Genomic DNA, 24,918 nt, shown 5'->3' with positions numbered 1-24,918 from the left:
ATTATTCTTGCCAAATGATACTATGATTATTATTGTTGTTAATATCATTTGAATTAATTAATATTGTTTGTTACAATGTCATCATCATTTTTGTTATTTATTTTATAACTAGAATGCCATGCCGTGGAAGGACCTATTAAGCTGCCGAATGCACCACAACATGGCGTGCGTTTAAAACATGGGAATTCTTCCGGGTTATTTGTCGTTAATTAGCCGAATCAACTCAGGAGATCATGACGATCATTTTGGTGTAACAAGGTCCACATCAGAACACTCCAGTAGAACTCAACAAAATATATAACACACACACACACACACACACACACACACACACACACACACACACACACACACACACACACACACACACCCCTTATCCATTTTTCGTAGTAACACGGTGTGTTAGAAAGGTGGTTCTTCTTCATTGTTGACCGACAGACGGATGGACAGATGGAAATTGTCAAATATTGAAGCGGCTTCACCACTTTAAAATGCGATTGACGAAACTGAGAAGAGAAAATGGAAAAGATGTTTGCTTGTGCGACATATTTATCACACGCATGTAATGAAGTTCCTCTGAATGTTCAAGTAGATTTTTTTTTTAGGGGGGGGGGTGTGGAATATAGAGGTGTGCACTTGTGGCTGGTCGAGTTAATTTACATCTGCAAGCAACCCATGCTGTTGCACTTTCTCCAAATCCAACACCCAGGAAATGGAGTTTTAAAAGGTATGGATGAAGAAACAAATAATCTCAGGAGGAAGAGTGGGAAACGAGCAAACATGTGCACATCAACTCTGCATAATAGCTTCCTACTACGGTAGTGCTGCCTGCCTTAACAACATGACGAGCTACAATTCAATGGAATGGCCAATCGGAGGGCAACTGAAATGGAATATGAATTCCTAGGATCAAGGACATCACATGAATGGCTTTGAAGAAAAATGGTACAACTGAGCCAAAAACACAGGCACAGGTTCTGTGATGTTTTCAAAACAAAAAGCACCAGTTATCTTATTTCAAGACATAAAATAATGTTATAATAACTGACTTCTGGTTCCAGATCTGAGCTTGCTGAAAAGCTGGGTTTTATCTCCTTGAAGCACATTGGAGCAAAGCATTCCGCACCACATCTATCCTGTTTATTTGTCATCATTTCATTCCAGTGTTATTGTGTTTTGAACCCATTTTCGTATCTTATTCGTGTCTTTTTGGTGTGTTGTTGAATCTGACTGAGTCTGGCCTAACTCCCAATGCCTCAGTCAAAAAGTGTGCCAAATTGTCTCAAGACTTACATGTGCCTCACAAGGTTTCTTTTATCCTGTGTTCTCCTTTTATGTTTCTTGACATTTTTACTTCTTCCTCCTCTTTTCAAACCAACCCCAACCCCCCTCCCCGCCCCCCCTAAAAACAACAAACCTTTACACGAATAAATCACCAACTCATTCTGCCTGTTATTACCTTCCTTCACTAATTCTTGAAATCTTTCATTCTCAATACCTGCTCTGATAATGAATTTGCTTCTTACTTTAAAAGCTTATAATGACATTTTAAAATGTTTCATTTTCTAAACTCATCCGTCACCAATTCCACACGTCTTCTTCTTCATTGCACCAGTTATTTTGCAAATTTGTTCAGCACGCAGACGGTCGGTCTATCAACCGCCCCTCCAAACTGATACCACTTTCCTCCATACTTTCAATAACCAATTATTTCATCTCCATCGCGATGTCGGTCTTGTTTCAACAGAATTAGGATCATGAGAAGTCCAGTCTGCAGAGTATGCCAACACTTCTTTTGAAGATAATTATCAGGTTTATTAAATTAAAACCAAAAACAAGCTTATCCTTGGTCAGCTCAGGTTCACTTTACAAGGGTCTTCATCCACCATTTTGTTTTGGCCTAATAAAAAACGCCTTGCCTTGAAAAGGTCGTAACAGTTTATGTATGACAGAGCTTCAAACCTACGAATCGCGGGATATATGACTGTCCACTGATGGCTGATCGATGACCTTCCTATCCATGATTCGCTGTATAAATCGCTAATCGCTTCTCAAGCCAGCCTTTCCTTATCAATCAATGTTTGTAAGCCATGGCGATACAGTCGCCAGTGGTGGAAATGACTTTTATTATCACAGTAGTCATCGTCTTTGAAAACCAGAGTTGGTGTCAACGCCACCCAATGCTTGCCTGTTTATACATTTATCGTTTTTAAAAGACTCGTCTAATAATTAATATTTTTTTATAAAGCAGTGAAGTCTGATCCAAATAATTTTAAAGCAATATGTGTATTTGTATGTTGTAATCAGTAACAAGAGCGCAAGTGAGCACAATATACGACCGAACAAGAAGGTGTATACAGAATTGTGCTACTACATGGAAAACAGCATCCTCGTTGCCATGGCAACCACTTTAGATGACTAACGTATGTTGCAACATACCGTCTCCACAGTCTGTACCTATCGACCAGATATGAAACGTGAAAGTTGAAAACTTTGGGAGTTAGAGTGCGGACAGGAACGGGTGGAAAACAGCATCCTGGTTGCCATAGAAACCACTTTAGATGACGAACGTATGTCACAACACACCATCTCCACAGTCTGTACCTATGTACCAAATATTTAACATGAAAGTTGAAAACTTTGGGAGTTAGAGTGCGGACAGGAACGGATGGAAAACAGCATCCTGGTTGCCATGGCAACCACTTTAGATGACGAACGTATGTCGCAACACACCATCTCCACAGTCTGTACCTATGTACCAAATATGAAACGTGAAAGTTGAAAACTTTGGGAGTTAGAGTGCGGAAAGGGATGGAGGAAAACAGCATCCTGGTTGCCATGGCAACCACTTTAGATGACGAGCGAATGTCGCAACACACCGTCTCCACAGTCTGAACCTATTGTTACGAATTTGGAATTAGATTGCACACAACATACAGGTTCCTTTAGTCAGCTATGTTGATAAGTGCTTGTTCCCTAGATAGCTCACCTTCCATTGTTTAAATGTTCAGAAATCCATTAGATGCGCTGCGGATCGATTTAATAGTTCGGGAACGAACAATGGAGACATCCCTCCCCCTCTTCTGTGAAGAGCAAGAAGAACCCTGCCGTCCCGTGACTCATGATGTCAACAACTCCCTCCCACCCGTGGCTGATGGGGGGGGGGGGTGGAGAAAGATAAGGACGAGATCCTTTCTTTATTGTTGAGTAGTAAGCTTTTTTCTTCGGCAGAGAGTAGTCGCTCAGCAGACCTTCGGGTCCTGTTTGGCTTGGGTTCGGGTTGAGGCCTTCGGAAGCTTTTTGCTTTGGTTGGCTCAGTGAGCTTCAGCTTCTGCTTGGCTCGGGAGAGCTTTTTGCTTCAAGCTGCCCTGTTTGGAAGGAAGTTAAGCCGGTCGCTCGGCTCGAGCTGCGAGTGGTGGCTTCTTCTTCCTGGTTCGTGGAGCTCTTTGTTCTCCATTTTGGTTCCCGGCTTGGTGAGACCCATCAACCTCTTCGTGAAGGTGGTTCCTCGGGGAAGCGACGCATCGACGGGAAGGATCGGCGCCTCGTCTCACCAGCACGTGTTGAGAAGCTCGGGAGGATTCGCGGGAGCTCGGGAAGGATCACGGCGATTGGATCCAGCTCGCTCTCGCTGGAGCCCGGGTCCGAACAACTTGAAGACCACACGAGGTGGAGAGGTTCGAGATAGGTTCTGGGTTTCAGCTCACCTGTCCTCTGAGCTGGAGCTCGTTATTAAAGGCCTCTGCCACCATTTCTTGGGTGTGTGTGTGTGTGCGTACGTGTGTCCTGGGCCTGTCTAATAAGTAGGAACTGCTGTTCAGTGCAAGTGACTGTACATAATAAGTAGACGGTTGTAGTTCTTTTGTCGTGCTTTTGTTGCTTGGATAATTGCATTCGTGTTTTGCCTTGTTTAATTGCATATGTGCTTTATTATAATAAATGTCCTTGTGTGAATGTAAACCTGTTCGTTGCGTCCATTCCCTCATTGAACTGCCCCATCTTGCACTCGGAATGAAGTTGGTTTTTAAGTAGCCGATAAATAGAATCGGGTCCGGCGAGGTCTGGCGATAATACCCGCTCGGTTATCCCAGAACGGAACGGACCGCTTAAGCGGTTCGTGTCCAAGCAGGCCTTCGCCGAGGTACGGTCCCTCGGTAGGTTACCCGCGCGGGTACTTAGGTATATCGATATTCGGCGATTGACCCTATTTTGCGCGGGTAGAATACGGACTGGGCCGTGGTGGGATTAAAAACCCACCCATGACTGGTTTCTGGCATTGTTCCAGAAAGTCACGACTGGATTGTCCGTTCGGTGGGCGAAGCGACCGCTATTGGTTTGACGCGGTCGTTCGCACGCCGACGGGCGGGAATTCCACAACACTATGTACCAAATATGAAACGTGAAAGTTGAAAACTTTGGGAGTTAGAGTGTGGACAGGAACGGATGGACAGACAGACAGACGGACGGACGGACAACATAATACGCCCCGATATATATATATATATATATATATATATATATATATATATATATATATATATATATATATACATATATACATATATATATATACATATATATATATATATATATATATATACATATATACATATATATATATACATATATATCTTCTTCTTCTTCTTCTTCTTCTTCTTTCGGCTGCTCCCGTTACGGGTCGCCACAGCGGATCATCCGTTATGATCGCATAATGATTTGGCACAGGTTTTACGCCGGATGCCCTTCCTGACGCAACCCTGGTCACGTCTTACGACACAGGGATAATGTGTATATATATATATATATATATATATATATATATATATATATATATATATATATATATATATATATATATATATATATATATATATATATCGGACATATAAAAAATTGTGTGGTAGGTAAAAACATTAGAAAGGAAAAAATAACTTGCACCAAAAATTTTAACATTTTCACGCTCACGCTGACGCTGACGCTCACGCCAGGGGTATCGCTATAGCTCTCTGTTCTTCGAACAGGCGAGCTAATAAAATCAAAAATTGACATTTAAGACAATGTTAAGGTGATTAAGTAAACAAAGTATTCTTCAACCATTTCGATGGAGACCTTGCTTGAGTGATAAAACCACTTGGCGAGCACTCTACAAGCTTCCATGGCGATACAGTTGACAGCGGTGTAATTGATGTTTATTATCACTGCATTCATCGTTTTTGAAAATAAAATTACGAATTGACATTCAAGACAATGTTGAGGTGAAAAAGTAAACAAAGTATTCTTCAACTGTTTTGATGGAGTGCTTGCTTGAGTGCTTAACCTACTTAGCGAGCGCTCTAGAAGATGCTTGGTTGTTTGTTTGCAAACCATGGCGATACAGTCGACATGGTGATACAGGTCTTCTTTTTCGGCAAAATGAACGAGACCCCGTGATGGAAAAAGTACCCGCATTGTCACTTTGCGAAACAACCAAAAATACATCGATCGGCATTCAAAGTTCAGGCCCCAAATATTTTTTACACATCATCATGTTGTTTCACCTTTTTGTGAAATCTGCTTTCATCATACCACCAATCACTTCGACAAAGATACATATAAAAAATAACTTGCATCGACCTCGTGTTCAGAGCTCCACCATGTTGGTTCGAGTTGTGAAAAGCATAGTGAGACATTTTGTGTTTTCTGTGGCTTGATATATTTTTGAATTGAATTTCGCTGATTTTCCACTTGAATTCTTCTTTTAAGGAACTCTATTTAAAGGTAAATCTTTGTGGTTGTCTGTGTGTGTGTGTGTGTGTGCGTGCGTGCGTGCGTGCGTGCGTGCGTGCGTGCGTGCGTGTGCGCGCGCGCGTGTGTGTTCTTAAGCAAAACACATCATTCGCTTTGTCTCTCCTCCTCCTCCCCCCCTCCTCCCCTCATGTCAGTCTCTGTCTCTGTTTCTGTTTCTCCCCCTCTTTCCCTGTGGCTCTGTCTCTGTCTCTCTTCCACCCTCTTCCTCTCCCTCCCCTCAGTATTTCCGTCAGCGAAGCAATGGGTGGTATTTGCTAGTCATAAATAATTGCAGTGATCTGCATTTAAAATTGAATGGTCTGTATTAAACTCATTCAAAATAGTCATGCTGCAATGCATTTTGTAACATGAGCTAAATACAGTTCAGTCTATAATTAAGCTACACTCCCTCTGCTGAGCTCGGGTTGGTGCAGGACTTAGATAATAAATGATTCTCACCAATTAAATTTTTTGTTTCTCATTTGAACAGTCTCCAGAATGTATCTGTTTGAATTACAGATTCCAAAGGATTAAACAGAGATTAAGAAATACCACAACAAACCAGACTGAATGGTGTCATGGTTGGAGTGTCTGCTCTGAGTTTGGTGGTTCAAACTCCAGTTGAGTCATACCAAAGACTTTTGAAATGGTATGTGATGCTTCCTTGCTTGATGTTTAGCATTTAAAAGGATAAGAGCATGGACAATCCCCACAGGGAGGAGGAAATTCCAGCTTAAGAAACGCCCCACTGAGTACATGGTAAGAAAGGCGGCGCTATTGTTGTGGTGCTGCTGGTACCCAGAGTGCCCAAGGAAGTGAGGGCACTTTCCCCAAGCTCAGTGGCTGTGTTTGTCTTGTGCAACAGTCCCGTGCTATGTCTCGTGTATTTGTCTGTATGTTCATGTGTGTTTGGGGCTGCTCCACAACTCGCCTTAGATCCTGTAAAAAAAAATTTCAAATAGTAATAATGATTAATTGAAGCTGTCACAGGTTCACTGACAATCTTTAAAAAGGCTCCTTCAGAACAAGATGCATACTATGATATGGTACAAGTGAAAATGCTATTCTGCTTAAACATGAAAAAAATATTACAACCTTGTGCTTGAAACCCAAACCTAAACAATGAAGACAGATACTTTCGGACTAGAGAGGGCTTCGCTTTGTTCCACCTTCTGATACCCACCTGAGATTACAACCAATGAAAGCATCACAACACACATGCAATACACCATACACAAGCAGCATCACATTTTGTTTTAGCAAGCTGTATCATATTTCATGAACTTCTAGGTACAAAACCAATTCCCTTTTAAAAATCTATTCACTGTAAGACTCCCACAAGCCTTCCTGTAAAGCTATTCTACATGCTAACTGCTCAGAACAAACTTCTGTTCTTGTTTTCTTTACATTCAGCCTGTGTATCCTCTACATTTACCCTCACCTGTATTATTATTATTATTATTATTATTATTTTTTTAATCTCAGTGTCGGTCACAGCACAAGTGAATGATGCAGCGAGCACAAATCACATGTTACTCAAAAACCTTCTGAATCATCATTATCATTAAACTTGATCTGTTCAACATTTCAGCAAATTAATATATTGCATAGTTATAAATGTTTACCTTGCATGCAACAGGGTGCTTTCCAAGGGCTTTGGCAAAGTCAATTAAAGCTTCAAATGTGATTTGACTCGTCATGGGCGTCTGAACCACCTGAGAAATCACAACTTGTTATTCCTTGAAATACCAGAAAATGTTCAATAATAGGCTTCTTTGAAACAGATATTGAAGAGCACACTGCATGTTATACAAAAAAAGAAAAGAAAAGTGCAAAACAAAATGTGTAGTAAAAATAACAGTTTTCAAAGAGGCTTTCACTTGTGAAAGTAAGGGGGCATATATTTATTATGTTCACAAAAGGGGGAAGGGGTTGTTTCTGGTATTTAAGGTGCTGTCATGTTTTCAATCCTACTCATGTTGCTTTTATATCAACCACATAAAATGTGTGCAAGGAGTTGTGTGGTACTTTCTTCACTGGCATTTCCAGGTGAGGAGTTCACTGTCAAGAGTAAACGATATTGCGTCCCACCACCTTCTTTAGCCATGATAAGTCCAACACAGTACAGTAATACCTTCTCACACTAACAGGTCAGGTCAGGTATGGGAGCATGCGCCAGAGCAGCACGTCACTGCGTCCACTTTCTGCCGGTACTCCAGGGGCCTCTGTATGGCCATCCCCCAGGCAGATGCCTGGCCAATCCCCATCTCCTTGAGATGCTGATCAACCTGCTGCAACCACGAGGAACATGGTCGGCCCATTGGCCGACACCACTCACGAGGCTCTCTCGCTGAGAGAATCTGGTGAGTAGGATTAGCGTCAGGAAAACAAGCCACATGTCCAGACAGCTACAGCTGACGCTCACGGACTATGCAGGTAACAAATCTCATTTGAGTCTCTCTCAGCAACGGCTTGTTGGACATAGTCTGACCAGCGATAGCCAAGGATTCCCCAAAGAGACCTGGTACCAAGGGAATTAAGTTTCCGTCTCAGATCCCTGGTCAGAGTCCAAGTCTCACATCCATAGAGCAAGACTGGAAGCACCAAGGACCTGAAAACTCAGACTTTCCTCCTCCCGCACAGGTACCGGCAGCGCCACACCCCATGATCCAATGAATCCATGACTAACCCAGGCCTGACCCAGACGTCTGTTGACCTCTGGCTCACAGCCAGCAGAGACATGAATATCACTGCCAAGGTAAGTGAATCTCTTCGTGACCTCAACATCCTCGTTACAAACAGGTACAGACAACATAGCAGTATCGAAGATGTCATTGAAAGCTTGGATCTTATTGTTGACCGAGGAAACCCATAATTTGAGTGGCTCCAACTCCCCATTCAGCACCTCGAGGGCCCCAAAAAGGATACCTAGAGTCTCCGCAAAGATGACTGCATCATCTACGAATTCAAGGTCAGAGATCTTGACATTACCAAATGATGCACCGCAGCTTGATCTCTCCGATATCGTTCCCAGAATCCAGTCCATACGAGTGCTGAAAAGTGTGGGGGCCAGCACACACCCCCTGACAAACTCCAGTAACAACTGAAAATAAGTCAGAGATGGGATCACCACATCTCACAACACTCTCAGAACCAGAGTTTAGTTCAGACATTAGATCGATCAGTTTTGGTGGCACCCTAAGATGACCAAGAATCCTCCAGAGGGCATCCCGATTCACTGAATCAAACACTTTGCAGAGATCAACACAGGCTGCGAGCAGCCCCTGCCGAAACTCTCGCCTACGTTCGGTGAGGACTCGAAAAGCAAGGATACAGTCAATTGTTGACCTCTTTAGTGTAAAGCCTGACTGCTCTGGATGCTGTTGCTCAAGTAGATGGTGGCAAACCCCATAAAGAATTATCCGAGCAAAGACCTTGCCTGGACCTGAGAGCAGCATCACTCCTCGGTAGTTGTTGCAGTCTTGGCGATCACCCTTCCCTTTCCAGAGAGGAACAACAAGGTCCCTCTTTCAGTCAGTTGGGATGAAAATCACTTGACCACAGGTGATGCTCTACCCCCTCACAGATTCCTCGCACATAGGCCTCCTTGTCCCCACTGAGTACACGTACAGTTATATGCCTCAGCTCCCTGAACAGCTCAGCTCTGCCATTCAGCCTGGCCCTGCGACAGTGGTCAATAGTATCCAGTGTCCCTTGAGACACAAAATTCTTTTTCGCCTTACGGTGGGTTCCAAGACATATACCGGCAACATCAAGGACGGTGGTCTTGAAGGCACTTCACAACTCTTCAGGATCCCCCAAAGCACCCAGACCCCTCAAATCTCCACTCACACTGTTTGCAAACTCCTCTGCTACCCTCTCATCCTTGAGCTTGCCAACATCCAGCCAAGGCTGGGATTGTACCATTCTCCTGGATTGAAGCTACAACTTCAGGGTTGCTACAACAAGCCTGTGGTCAGTATTGAGGAACAGAGCACTCAGGTAGACCCTGCAGTTCTGGATCATCCTCCAGCTACCATCAACAAGCAAATGGCCAATCTCCATTGCCATACTGCCAGCGTTGGAATACCAAGTCCAGCAATGATCCTGTGAGTGCTGAAACCATGAACCAGCCACCCTCAGTCCATGACTTCTTGCAAAGTCCAGGAACTTAGTGCGATTCTGGTTCACAGTTCCAGACCCATGGGGACCAACACATGTCTCATATCCATCCCTATCAGTTCCAGTCGATGCATTGAAATCCCTCAAGACGAGAAGAGTATCTCGCCTGGGACACTGATCAACCACAAACTCGAGCGTGGCATGGAATGTGTCCTTCACGGTGTGATCACTCGCCTCAGTCGGAGCATATACAGAGACCAGAGAAATGACACCCAAGGAGTGACGAATCCTTAGTCTCATAATACGCTCGTTGACTGGTGTTACCTCAATTGTCATTGGAGTCAGCTTATTGGACACAGGTGCAGCAACTCCTTGGGCATGGTAACCATCAGATTGACCAGACCAATACCAGGTGTAACCACCCGTTATGATCTTACCGCAATCCGTTCTCCGAACCTCAGAGAGTGCTGCAATACTGATGTCGAAACGCTTGAGCTCAGATGATAACAGAGACAGATGATCATCCTCTCTTAAGGATAGGACATTCCAGGCACCCACCCAAAGGGACCGCCTCAGGTTAACCCAAGGAGACTGCCGTCTGGTGGATGATACATCAGCACCACCCTGAAAAAGCACTCCCACAATCTGACCCAGGAAGGTTACCCTGAGGTTTCCCTCTCTCAGGAAAGATTTGGGGTCCCCAAGGTTTTTCCCCAATCCCTTCATCTGGTGAGCTGCCCTACGCAAGGAAGCTGCATAGGAGGTATTCCCATTGAGTGGGTTTTCGGATATTTTTATGCTTTTATAAGGCTTTGCGGAATGAAGGGTTTTACGCTGGCTGGAGTGCAAATCCTGCCACCAACTTCCTAATCAAAAGTAACCCAACTGCAAGAGGATATCCAGACACAGTTGGGCACTAGATCTGGATGGCCGTTGGCTCACAAGGACCTCCTCTGCCCTTTGACAGGTTTTGTTCCTCATCCTGCTGGGTGTCCATATCATATACCCTCCTCACCAAGAAACATGGTGGGGAGACGGTTTAGTCACCAACAACCGGACCATGGAACAGGTTAGTACAGGTTTACATGGTACCTGAAGCAAGTCACAGATCTAATCTGATCTGACCTGTCACTAATACTGCACCATTAAAGGGCTTCTCACACCAACACTGCAACATATCTTATTTTGGTTGGATGTGCCTTTTCCTTCACGATTTGTACTTTTCTGTGGTTAATACAAACAATCATGGTCCTTCGCACTGACGGAAGTTTATACATACTTGTACGAAGTTTGATTAAAATCCCTTCAGCTGTTCTCAAGTATCAAACTTTTACCTGACATGACCTTTGACCTCTTGATGCCGAAATATAATCAGTTCATCATTGCATCATAATATACACTTATACCAAGTTTGGTCAAAATCCCATTACTGGTGCACAAGTTACTGTGGTGACAGAACTTTTACCTGACAAGACCTCTGACCTTTAACCTCTTGACCCCACAATCTTAGCAGTTTATCTCTACATCATTATACATACTTGTACCAAGTTTGACTTTGATCCCTTCAGCCATTCTTCAGTTATCACGGTAATGAAAAGCTATCACGGACAGATAGACGGACAACCCGAAAACATAATGCATCCAGTGACTTCGTCGCGGAGGCATAAAAAAAAAAATTGCCCAAGAAAGAAAAATCATATTCCCGTAAGTTAGAACTGCCATACCAAACTTGTTTTAACATTATGAGAAGTGTATGTGTGTTTGACCACTATGCATTACTGAACCGATCGACAGAATGATTTGAAAAATGGTGGCTGTACTCAGGGTGTTGGTTTTACGTGGTAAAACAAAAAAGCCAACTCCCTCCCCCCTCCGCCCACATATATATATATATATATATATATATATATATATATATATATATATATATATATATATATATATATATATATATATATATATATATATATATATATATATATATATATATATATATATATATATATATATATATATATATATATGTGGATTCTCGCCCGCCGGCGTGCGAACGACCGCGTTTAGCCAATGGCGGCCGTTTCGCCCACCGAACGGACAATCCAGTCGCGGCTTTCCGGATCAACGCCGAAAACCAGCCACGGGTGTGTTTTTAACCACATCACAACCTTGTCCGTACTCCACCCGCACACTTCAAGGTCAATCGCCGAATTGTCGATATACCTAATTAATCATGCAGGTAGATTACCGAGAGATTGTACCTCAACGGGTCCGCTGGGACACGAGCCGCTTAATGCAGCTCGCTCCGTTTGGGACAACCAAGCGGGGTGTTATCGCGACCCCCGTTGGACCCGATCGCTTTACCTGCTATTTAAAAACCAACTATATTCTGAGGGCAATATGGCAGTTCAATTCGGGAAAAGACGCAACGAACGGGGTACATTTAAACAAGCACATTTATTTACAAACAACACATGCAGTCATGTATCAATCAAGCAATTTGTCAAAGCTGAAAGCAATGCATGTAATACAAGCAAGACGAAGAATAGGGGTAGGGACAAGACGCGAGCAAGACAAAGAGCTACAACCATCTATTTACTATGTACACACTTAACAATTTTACTTAAGGACATGGCGCCACAATGTTCATTCAAAAGAAAAGCAAGGAAAAACCCCAGGACAGACAAGGGGTAGACTGGACCCCTTGGGGTCTTTATAACACGGAGCCATGTCGACCGCAGAGGCTCTGCGAGACCGGGTTCGCTACCTTCACCTCGCTGGGGAAACCCGCGACGTCCCGTCTCCACGACCCACGGTAAGACACGGCTCGGCAGGCTACATGCATCAGCTCCGCTGATCTACGCTCTCTCCTCCTTTCCACACACCTCCACAACCTCCAGCACTGACGACTCTCTCTCCGTGCAGAGCCAACTCGACAACCCAGAGACGACTGACTGACAGGGAGAGACAGACAGACAGACAGACAGACAGACAGACAGACAGACAGAGCGCGACCCACACCGAGAGCGACCTTTCGTTCCGCGTGCCCTTTTATCTCCACAGCGCTTCGCCCCTCCCTTCGCGGCACGCGGGGAAGAATTCTAGACGTTTTGTTGCTGTTGCCCCCAAGGGGAGGTGTCGCCGGGGGCATTGTCCACCCAAAATGAGACCCCTCCTTCACATCAACTTTGAACCCTGGCTCAATCCACCCCTCCCTCCTCCCGGCACGCGGGAAAGCAGGGAAAGGGGGAGGGGAAGTCCCAGGCGTTATCAGAACTTCTCTCTTTGGAGCTGTGGTTCTGCCCGCACTCCGCGGGGGCAACGGGTTTTCCTACCGTTGCCTTTGTTTCCTTTCTTGATGAGTATCCGTGGTGTAGGTGTTATTCGATGTGGAGAGGTTTGTGGTGTGGTTGTTGAGGTAGTGGTGTGGTCGATAAAATGCGGTTGTGGAGAAGGTGGTTGTGGTTGTTGTTGTGGAGAAGGTGATGCTTGCGTTTGTGGTGGACGTGAGGGTGGTGTGGTTGGGCGGTGGTGGTTAAGGTGGTTGTTGTGAAGGTGGCTGTTCGTTGTCTGTGGGGATGTTGGCGGTTGACGAGAAGGTGGTGTGGTGATCATGGTTGTTGTGGTTGGTGGCTCTTTGTGGTGGTAGTAATGGCGGTTGGTCCAAAATAAAGATAGCGAAAGAAAAACGGCTAACTCAAAGATCACAGCCCTGATCACACGAATAAATCCCATTAGACAACGGTGGGGAATCTATCTGAACACAGACTTATCAGCATAACTGATCTAAGGACCGATATGGTGCTCTGCGAATTTCCACAGCCGTAACAATATATATGTATGTAACATGTAATTCATTTAGTTCAAATCCCATACCCAATGGTATCACATTAACAGGTGCTTTAATGTGACCCCCATTACATTATATAGCATCCTCTTCCTACCCCAAACCTACATAAACATAGCAGGTTTGTGGTAAGAAGAGATGCTAATTCTCTCTGTAAAAGTGTATCATATTGTACCACCTGATGTAAATGTGTACGAGGTCCGTCTAAAAAGTAACGGGACTGACTTCACAGAAATTTTATTCCAAAAAATATATTGATATCACAGCTTGTCCCCTTCAAAATAGTTTCCCTCCAGTCTCACACACTTGTCCATCCTCTTCTTCTACGCTTTAATGCACCCCCGGAATGCTTCTTCTGGAATCCTCCGGAGCTCCATTGTCATGGCCCTTTTGATGGCCTCCACATCAGGAAATCGGGTCCCCTTGATCACCCCCTTGAGCTTGGGGAATAGGAAAAAAATCACAAGGGGCCAAGTCTGGCGAATATGGGGGTTGCTCCAGAGTTGGCACGTTCCTCTCCGCCAGAAACTGTCGGATGCTCAGGGCACTGTGAGCAGGGGCGTTGTCATGGTGGAGTACCTTGGCGTTGTTCTCCCACAGATCCCTCCTCTTGTCCCAGACTGATCTCATGAGGCGCCGGCGCCGGAGAATCTTGGACACGGATTGATTCACTGTTTGACCCAGTGGTAGAAACTCGAAGTGGACGATACCCTTGATGTCAAAAAACGTGATGAGCATCACGTTGACCTTTGACTTCGACATCCTTGCTTTCTTTAGTCTTGGTGATGCCGGACTTTTCCACTGACGCCTCTGCCGTTTGGCCTCAGGATCGTATTCGAATATCCATGATTCATCACCAGTAATGACTCTCCCGAGCAAGTCTGGATCGTCCTCGAGGCACTCCATAATGTCTTGACAGACAGTGACTCTGCTGTTCCTGGTCCTCGGACAACAGCTTGGGGACCATCTTTGTGCACACCTTGCACATTTCGATATTTTCACTAATGATGCTCCAGACAGTGTCCTTGTTGATGGAAAGTTCCTCAGCAATCATCCGCACCGTGAGTCGATGATTTGCGTGCACCATCTGCTTCACATGCTCGATGTTGTCCGCCGTTCTGCTCGTTGAAGGTCTTCCAGACCGTGGATCTTCTTCAACCTCCTCCCGTCCCTCTTTGAACGTGCCAAACTCTTGTGCCATTGAAATGCACGTGTACGTGACATCGTTTCTTCCCCCTAGACTTGCTGCAGCATTGCGAAGGATTAGGAAGGTGTTTTGCCAAGCTTGGCAAGAAACTTCAGATTGGCTCTCTGCTCACGACTCAAAGCGCAATAGTGCGACGACTAAGATTGGACAACGTGTAAAGCCCGACCTGTAAAAAAAAATCACACAATGAGCACATTCAACCATCACTAATCATATATATATTTCTGGAATGTTGCGAAAGACTGTGATGCAACCAGTTCATTCAAGTTGTGTAAGTGGAGCACACAGCAGGCTCAGTCCCATTACTTTTTAGATGGACCTCGTATGGTACAGCACTGCTCACAGTGGGAACGGGTATTAAAATTCATACTTAAATATGGCAATTCACCATTTGAAAACTATCGACATCATCAAAGTGGGGAATCAACTCGTCTATGAGGACAGGTTCTTTGCTGATAAAGCAAAGTTTGTAGATAATCACCAACCTCTACTAATGGCATCATTGGTACTGGGTTGAAGAAATGCAGGCCACCAAAACGGTCTTGTCGTGTTGTGGCATTTGCAATGTTCGTGATGGGTAAGGAAGAAGTGTTGCTCACAAAAATGGCCCGTCTGTCAAAACAAATGTTTGAATAAACATAGTAGGTCATCTTGATATTGGGTAAGAGAAATGATCAAGTCTGGTGATAAGAATATTAGTTGAGCTTTGCTTTCTTTTTTAAGAGCAGAATTACCTACTGTTACTACATTCAAAATTTAAATTGTTTACTTAAGCAACACCAATTTTTATATTTACATTTCTAGTTTCTCATTTACTCTCATATTTTAATGTGCAAAATGTTTACAAAAACTTTGTAATCCACAATCAGCCATCAAGGAATCATCACACAAGGCAGGAATGCAATTTCACTGTGTGTTTTGATAGTGAGAAAGACATAGCTCACATGGCTGTTTTGCGTTGATTGCATGTATATGTCTGCAATCACTATGTTTTACCGAGGAAAAGAGAACTGTTAACACTAGCAGTAAAGTTAGATGAGGTTTAGTCATTTTCCAAACCCCAGCACAACCCACATCCCATCCAAATGTGTTGGTGGCACTTCAGAATCACATTCAAAGGGAAAAGAGGTATGGTATATTTGTCCAAAAAGATTATTGGCAAGGAACTTTGATGCTACAAAATCAATGTCTCTGCAAGCTGATGCTTTGCAGAGCCTTCTATCTACTCCACAAGAGGAGACAGGAAAAAAAGGTAAAGGGTGGGGGTTCAGGGCTGTGCATATGGAAAAGGTAGGGGGTTGTCTTTGAACAAAGAATTATTAACAAAAGTTAGCTTTTAATGAAGCCTCCCCCTCGAGAAGAGAGGGAGGCTAATACCTGTTGTAGGGTTTGTTTCTACAATTTGTGCCCCAAAATTTTAATGGTACCTCAGATTTCTTAGATGTTCAGGAGTACTCAACAACCATGTTGGTTTTTTTTGGGGGGAGGGGGGGGTTATTTTCCTTCCTTTTTTGATGACCAATGTCCAAGCTGTATCTCAGAACCGGCTTGGACTTTAGGAATGAAATTTTGCATCAACAATGGGAAGTATGCAGGGTTGACATAATTTTTTGACCTTGACATAATGAAGATCATGACTTAATTATAGACATTTTAATGCTTCACGATAACTCGACGAAGGTTTGACCGATTGGAACGAAATTGTCCTCTATAGATATCCTCGAGCAAGATGCATTTCTGCCTCATTTACATCATCCCTCTCTGAGTTAAAGGTCAAGGTCAAAAGCGGTCTGAAAGAAAGTTTTTTTTTTGTCATCGCTCAATTTTGCCAATGCAGAATCTCAAAGACCACATAACCTTTCAAGATGTTCTTGCATCAAAATAGCATACCTGCAGTGAAGTTGTGCACCTGAAATTTGATTAGTGTCCTCAACCTACTTTTATGGATTGTGACCAAATTAACCACAAACACCTTTTTGACCATAACTTGAATAATTTTCCGATGATTTTCATGATGTTGAGTGTACAGATATTGGACAGATTGTAGATGGGGACACATCGATCTATAATTCCAGCAATGTGTGTGTGTGTGTGTGTGTGTGTGTGTGTGTGTGTGTGTGTGTGTGTGTGTGTGTGTGTGTGTGTGTGTGTGTGTGTGTGTGTGTGTGTGTGTGTGTGTGTGTGTGTGTGTGTGTGTGTGTGTCTGTGACCGCTGTTTCTCGACAACCGCTGGTCCGATCTAATTGAAACTTGCCAGATATATTGCTGGGGACCTGAGGATGTGCCTTTTCAAGGTTTGATATTAATCGGACAAGTGCTTCCCAAGTTATGGCCATTTATTTACCAAACCAATGACAATACACGTTGCTGCGTGGGCGTGGCCGATAGGGAAGGGAAGCTCAGCCGCGTTCCCCATTCCGGGTTACAACGTACGGACTTCTGGAGAGTGATGACTTCGTGTATTCTAATAATTTCGCGATTTCTTATGCGCATTTATAGATAAACACAATGCCGCAAGTTATGATCATTTTCATATGAGAAGGTGCATAAATTTCGGTAACATCAGAGTGCGGGTATGCTCTGAACCAGGAAGTATTTTTTTCTCTCTTCTCTTCTCTTTTTGTTTTTCCTTGCGAGGACATTGCGAAAAGGCAAAATACGTTGGCGCAAATTGAATAATTGGCCATTAAAACCAAAATTGCGAGTCATCGTAACTGTGATATACGAACTTCAGCGCCACCCACGTACGGGCACGCGAGAGCGAAGAAACTGCCTATGTGGTTGTTGTTTGTTGCTCGTGGTTTGAATATTTATTTATTATTATCATTATTATTTTTTTTTTTTTACGGGCAGCCGCGTTCCCCATTACGGGTTACAACATACGGGCTTCCGGATAATGATGACTTCGTGTATTCTAATAATTTCTCGATTTATGCGCATTTATAGATAAATACAATGCCCCAAGTTATGATCGTTTTCATATTAGACGGTGCATAAATTTCGGGAACATCAGAGTGCTGGTATGCTCCGAAGCAGGAAGTAAATTATTTTTTTGCACGTTTTTTTTTCATGTATTCTAATAATTTCTCGATTAGTTATGCGCATTTATAGATAAACACAATGCCCCAAGTTATGATCGTTTTCATATTAGACGGTGCATAAATTTGGGCAACATCAGAGTGCTGATATGCTCCGAAGCAGGAAGTAAATTATTTTTTGCACGTTTTTTTTTTTTCTCCTCTTTCCTCTTCTCTGTTTTTTTCTTGCGATAAAACGCAAAATACGTTGGCGCTAATTGAATAATTGGCCATTAAAACGAAATAGCGAATAATCGTAACTCCCATATGTGAACTTCCGGACAGTGAGGACTTCACTTTGGATAGTGACGATTACTGTATTCTTTCTCGATTCTTTCTTTCTCGATTTCTGTACTTTCTTAAACACAATGCCCCAATCCAGTCGTTGTTTACGAGAGCGAAGGAACGGCCTGTGTGGTTGTTGTTTCTGGCACGCGGTTTGAAAGGTTTTTTTTTTGCATGTACGGCCACGCACGTACGGGCACGTGAGAGCGAAGGAATGGCCTGTGTAGTTGTTTCTGGCATGCGGTTTGAACGTTTTTTGTTTTGTTTTGTTTGCACCTACGGGCACGCACCTACGGGCATGCACTAGTTTTCTAAATTTACACTCTATCCATGAATGTTGAAGATCAAGGTCATATGGTCAGGTCACGAATGGAAGCATGTGCCGGAGAAGCGCTTCGTTGCGTCCAATTTCCGCCAGTATGCCGGGGGTTATCCGGCTGGCCATACCCCAGGCAGATGCCTGGCCCATCCCCATCTCCTTGAGATGCTGATCAACCTGCTGCAACCACGAGGCACATGGTCGGCACATTCGCCTCCTCCACTCATGAGGCTCCCTCGCTGAGAGAATCTGGTGAGCAAGATCCGCAACAGGAAAACGAGCTACATGCCCATACAGCCCGCAGCTGACGCTCATGGACTATGCAGGTAACAAATCTCATTTGAATCTCTCTCAGCAACCGTTCGTTGGACACAAAGTCCAACCAGCAAGAGCCAAGGATTCTCCGAAGAGACCTGTTGTCAAAGGAATTAAGTCTCCGCCTCAGATTCCTAGTCAGAGTCCAAGTTTTACATCCATAAAGCAAGATCGGAAGCACCAACGGCCTGAAGACTCAGACTTTCGTCCTCCTGCACAGGTACCGGCAGTGCCACACCCAATGATCCAGTGAATACATGACTCCCCAGTCCCGACCCAGACGTCGATTGACCTCCTGGCTCACAGCCAGTAGAGACATGAATATCACTGCCAAGGTAAGTGAATCTCGACGTGACCTCAACATACTTAACACAAACAGGTACAAACAGGATAGTAACATGCAATATGTCATTGAAAGCCTAGATATTAGTTTTGACCCAGGAACCCGTAATTCCAGCAGCTCCGACTCCTAATTCAGCACCTGGAGGGCCCCCAAAAGGATATCCAGTGTCTCCGCAAAGATGACTGCATCAAATGCAAAATCAAGGTTAGAGATCTTGACATTCCCAAACGATGCACCGCAGCTTGAGCTCTCCAACATCCTCTCCAGAATCGTCCATACAAGCGCTGAAAAGTGTGGGGGCCAATACACACCACTGACGAACTCCAGCAACAACTGGAAATAAGTTAGAGATGGTATCACCACATCTCACAGCAAAATCATGACCAGAGTATAGTTCAGACTGATTGATCAGTTTTGGTGACACCCCAGGAAGACCACGAATCCTGCAGAGGACTTCCCGATTCACTGAATTGAACGCTTTGCAGAGATCAACATCGGCTACAAGCAGCCCCTGCCAAAACTCTCGTCTGTGTTTGGTGAAGATCCGAAGAGCAAGGCTACGGTCAATCATTGACGATGTAAAGACCTCTTTGATGTAAAGCCTGACTGTTCTGGACACTGGTGCTCAAGCAGATGGTGGTGAACCCTATCAATAATTATCTGAGCAAAGATCTTGCCCAGCACTGAGAGAAGCGTCACCCCTCGGTAGTTGTTTTCAGTCCTGGCGATCACCCTTCCTTTTCAAGAGAAGGACAACAAGGCCCCTCTTCCAGTCAGTTGGGATGATGCCTGTGTTCCAGGCAGTGCACAGAACTCAATGCAACGACACGAGTGCAGCATTTCCACCAGCCTTGAGAAGTTCAGCATGGATGCCACAAATCCCAGGAGCTTTACCCCATTTCAACCGGTTCACCGCACCCTGCGTTTCCACAAGCGAAGGTGGACCACAGTTGATTGGAGGGTCAGCCACAGGGATTGCAACACCCCTGACGTCCAACTCGACAGCTGGTGGATCAGCCTGGTACAACCGCTCAAAGTAACCGGCCCAGCAGGCCTTCACTTCGGACTCCTCTGTCAAGAGCCCACCACCCTCCGCTCTAGCTGCAGTGTGCCAAAAAACGGGCGTGGAGGAATGCAATGCGCGAATTCCCCTGTAAGACAGACAACAATCACTTGACCACAGGTGATGCTCTAGTCCCTCACAGATTCCATGCACATAGGCCTCCTTGTCCACCCTAACCACACATTCAGTTTTATGCATCAGCTCCCTGAACAGCTTAACTCTGCTATTCAGCCTGGCCTTGTGACTCTGGTCCATAGTATCCAGCGTCCCTTGAGACACAAAATTCTCCTTCGTCCTTCAGTTTGTTCCAAGACATCCACAGGCAACATCAAGGATGGTGGTCTTGAAGGCACTCCAAAACTCTTCAAGATTCCCCAAAGCACCGAGACCCCCACAATCCCCACTCAGCCTGTTCGCAAACTCCTCAGCTACCGTCTCATCTTTGAGCTTGCCAACATCCAGCCGAGGCTGGGATGATATCATTCTCCTGGATTGAAGCTGAAACTTAAGAGTTTCTACAACAAGCCTGTGGTCAGTATTGAGGAAGTGAGCTCTCCATTCGACCCTACAGCTCTGGATCATCCTCTTGCAACCATTAACGAGCACATGCTCAATCTCCTTTACCACACAACCAGCGTTGGAATATCAAGTCCAGCGATGAGCCTGTATGCGTTGAAACCATGGACAAGCCAACCTCAGTCCATGACTTCTTGCAATGTCAAGGAACTTAGTGCTATTCTGGTTCACAGTTCTAGACCCTTGGGGGCCAACACATGTCTCATAACCATTCCTGTCTGTTCCAGTCGATGCAATGAAATCCCTCAAGACTAGAAGAGTATCTTGCCTGGGGCACAGATCAACCACAGACTCGAGCACGGCATAGAACGTGTCCTTCACAGTGAGATCACTCGCCTCAGTCAGAGTATATACAGAGACCAGAGAAACGACAACCAAGGAGTGACGAATCCTTCGTCTCATAAAATGCTCATTGACCTGTGTTACCTCAACATCAGGAGTCAGCTTATTGGACACAGCTACAGCAACTCCTTGGACATGGTAACCATCAGAGCGACCAGACCAATAGTAGTTGCAACCACCCACCATGATCTCGCCACTATCTGGTCTGCGAACATCAGAGAGTGCTGCAATACCTATGTTGAAACGTTTGGGTTCAGATGATAACACAGGTGATCATCCTCTCTTAGAGATGGGATATTCCAGGCATCTACCTGAAGGAACCACCTCAGGTCCACCCAAGGAGACTGCTGTCTCGTGATCAACACCTCAGCACCACTCCGCGACACACCACCGCAATCTGACCCTGGAGGTTTACCCCATGGTTTTCCTCCTATCATGAAGGAATGGGGCTCCCGGAGGCTTTGCCCCAATCCTATCATCCGGTGAGCTGCCCTGCGGAGGGCAGCAGCACAGAAGTTACTCCCACACAGTGGGTTTTCAGATTCTCTTATATTTGTGGGTTTTGCGGAATGAAATGTTTTACGGTGGTGTGAGTGTAAATTCTGCCACCAACCTCCTAAAAAAAAGTAAAACAACTGCAGAAGGACATCCGCAGTCACAGTTTGGGACTAGAAATGGATGGCCATTGATCAGAAGGAGCTCCTCCACCCTTTGACAGGTTTTGTTTTTAATCCTGCTGGGTGTCCATATCCATACACCCTCCTCACCAGGAAACCTCGTGGGGAAGACAGTTTAGTCACCGATAACCTGACCATGAAACAGGTTAGTACAGGTTTACATGGTACCTGTAGCAAGTCACAGATCTAATCTTGATTGACCTGATAATAATATGGTCGTCCAAGAAAAATATGGCCATCACGGGTTCCAAGGGAGGCTTGCCTTTGGTGATCACTTTGTGATCGCAGATATCTCGTTACCTCCACCACCAAAAGTGGACAGAGGTTGTGTTTTCACCCCTGTTTTTCTGTCTGTCTGTTCGTCTGTGAGCATGATATCTCAAAAAGTTATGGACGAATTTGGATGAAACTTGGGACAGGTTTGGTGCATGCAATGACGAATTGATTCGATTTTGATGAATATCTGGATCCAGATAAGGGAATTTATTTAATTTTTGCAAGTGATTCTTCACAATTTAAATAAGGGCCAAAAACTTTATATAGTACGATATCTCAAAAAGTTATGTACAGGTTTTGACAAAATTGGTGGATGAGTTGGGTAGGTGAGGTATGGTCTTTCCCGAGTGCTGTTATAGTTATCCAGTCATTGTTTTCCCTGATTGTTATTATCTCTGCAGTATTTTGATTTTAATACAAGGGAAGCTGTCAAATTTAATTAAACCTGTCTATGGTATTGCATTTACATTTAAGAGTATTCACAAATATTTCAAGGCAATTGAGGTTTATGAAAGCCAAAATGGAATGAAGAAAAAGGCCCCCCAATGAACCTGTAAATGGTCGATGGTTATACATCTGCGAGGGAATTGAGGTTTGTTTTTTTTCCTTTTTACAACTATGGATTTCAGCTTTTCCGGAGGACAACAGGATGGCCGAGAGGTACACACATTCACCTCCAAATGTCTCGCCTGGGTTAGACTCAATACAAAGCTAGATACTGTCATCCCGGTGCTTCAGAGGCTGGGTAATTCATGAAAGTGTGTGGCGTTATTCGGATGGACGTTAAACCCGGCATCCCATCTGCCAGTATCAGTTGGTCAGTGTTAAAGATCCTGCAGAGTCCTTCGCAAGGAGTTGGTGAGCTGTCGCCACCACCCTGTACAAATGACCATTTCCTACCCTAACCGACAGAGGGCACTACATCAGCAGCACAGCCGCACCTCACCCAATGATGTTACCCCACATCCTTGTGCTGCATACGAAAGAAGAAGAAGTTTGTCTGTACCCTTCGCACTGACACAGAGGAGTAAAAAGTGGTTCTTGGAGCTTTTTAAACCCCAGTCAAGAGATGACTCTTCACATACCAGGAAGTCTCAATGTTCTGATTTTTGTTTCTTAGAAAAATGCATTTTTTAAACAGTCTGCTCTTGATAAGGCAAATAACCAACTGAACCATGGAATCAACCATTTAAATAGCTGCACAGCTGCTAAAGGGGCTGTCACACCTTGACGTTTTAGCCAGCGTATGGCAAGGTATCAAAATGTATGTAAAACGCTGGCGTACGCTGAACTATTGATGTTTTCTTAAAGTTTTGGGTGTATAATAACGTGTTGGACATATGCATAACGTATTAGTAACGTACACAGAACATTTCAATCACATATAGATAACTTATACCAACGAATGCTGAGCGTGTTGTCGGCGTTCACAACTTATGCCAAAAGATCGTCTAACTTATGCATAGCATGCGGCAGCGTATCACCGACGATCACGTGGCGTAGGCTATTCATATGCTGCGGCTCGACGATCCAAATCATAACCGCACTAGACATCGAAGTGTGAAGCCGCTGTCACACCTTGACGTTTTAGCCAGCGTATGCCGACATGTGAAAAATTTGCCGAACCAAGCTGGCACACGTCGAATACGTTAAGGGCACGCTGGCATATGTCGTAGTACGCTGGTAGACATCGTAGTACGCTGGCATACGTCGTCATACGCCGAGTACATCGAGAAATTTTCGGCATGTTGAAAATTTCTCGACGTACTCGGCGTATGACACACATTCCGCATACGCTGGCATAAGTTGTAGGCACGTTACGCGATCGTTGACACACGTCGATACACGTTACTCGTACGTTACTCATAATTCGAAACACGTCGATGTAATGGTTAGCGTCAGTGTTCCAGACTCCCTGGTTTTTTCTTTTTGTTTTTTTTTTCTTCGGTATGACGGTGATGTTGACACTTCTATTTCTAGTGCGGATATGATTTAAATCGTTGAGCGGCAGCCTATTAATTATATTATATCATAACCGCACTAGAAATCTAAGTGTCAACATCACCGTCATACCGAAGAAAGAAAAAAAAAAAAACAGGGAGTCTGGAACACTGACGCTAACTATTACCTTGACGTGTTTCAACTTATGAGTAACTTACAAGTAACGTGTGTCGACGTGTGTCAACGATCGCGTAACGTGCCTACAACTTATGGCCAAGCATATGCGGAACGTGTGAGTCATACGCTGGCATACGTCGAAAAATTTCAAGCATGGAAAATTTGTCTAACACCTCGGCGTACTACGACATATGCCAGCATACTACGAAAAAAAGCCAGCATTCTACGACGTATGCCAGTGTGCTCTTAACGTATACAAACTTACCCATAACATATTCGACGTGTGCCAGCGTTTTAGCCAAATTTTGCATACGTCAGGCATGCGCTGGCTAAATTGTCAAGGTGTGACAGGGCCTTATGGTCACACTGCTGTTTTCTCCCTCGATGATACTTTTTGAACAAGTTTAGAATCCAATGATTGCTACATGAAGGTTGTATCTTGTTCAGTTGTGATGGAAGAGGAGGATGCTGAAATGCTGCTGCAAATCTCATGCGTTATCTCCTGCAACAATGGCCTGGAGATGGGAATGTTCACTTTCATCACCATCTGAAATCAAGTGAGGAAAGTGTCCTCAATATGTCAATCAC

At 44.3% G+C, this 24,918-nt stretch overlaps 1 protein-coding gene across 2 annotated transcripts in view; it reads right to left on the bottom strand.

Annotated features, from left to right (window-relative positions):
* The window catches only part of HADH (hydroxyacyl-CoA dehydrogenase), a 65,598-nt gene that overhangs the window by 19,527 nt on the left and 21,153 nt on the right, over positions 1-24,918 (bottom strand). The window contains exons 4-5 of one of the 2 annotated variants that reach the window (XM_085898431.1): positions 15,425-15,551; positions 7,392-7,481 (exon numbers count right to left, since the gene is read on the bottom strand). In XM_085898431.1, the coding sequence (XP_085754557.1) occupies positions 7,392-7,481; positions 15,425-15,551 (217 nt within the window). The remainder of the gene's footprint in view (positions 1-7,391; positions 7,482-15,424; positions 15,552-24,918) is intronic. The other variant, XM_085898432.1, reaches the window with a different exon arrangement.

The sequence above is a fragment of the Eptatretus burgeri genome, chromosome 10, assembly GCF_056783735.1.
Source record: "Eptatretus burgeri isolate ZD-2024b chromosome 10, Ebu_testis_v1, whole genome shotgun sequence".
Taxonomy (NCBI): domain Eukaryota; kingdom Metazoa; phylum Chordata; class Myxini; order Myxiniformes; family Myxinidae; genus Eptatretus; species Eptatretus burgeri.
The sequence above is the reverse complement of the archived record's forward strand: the minus strand, read 5'-3'. Positions and strand labels throughout refer to the sequence as shown.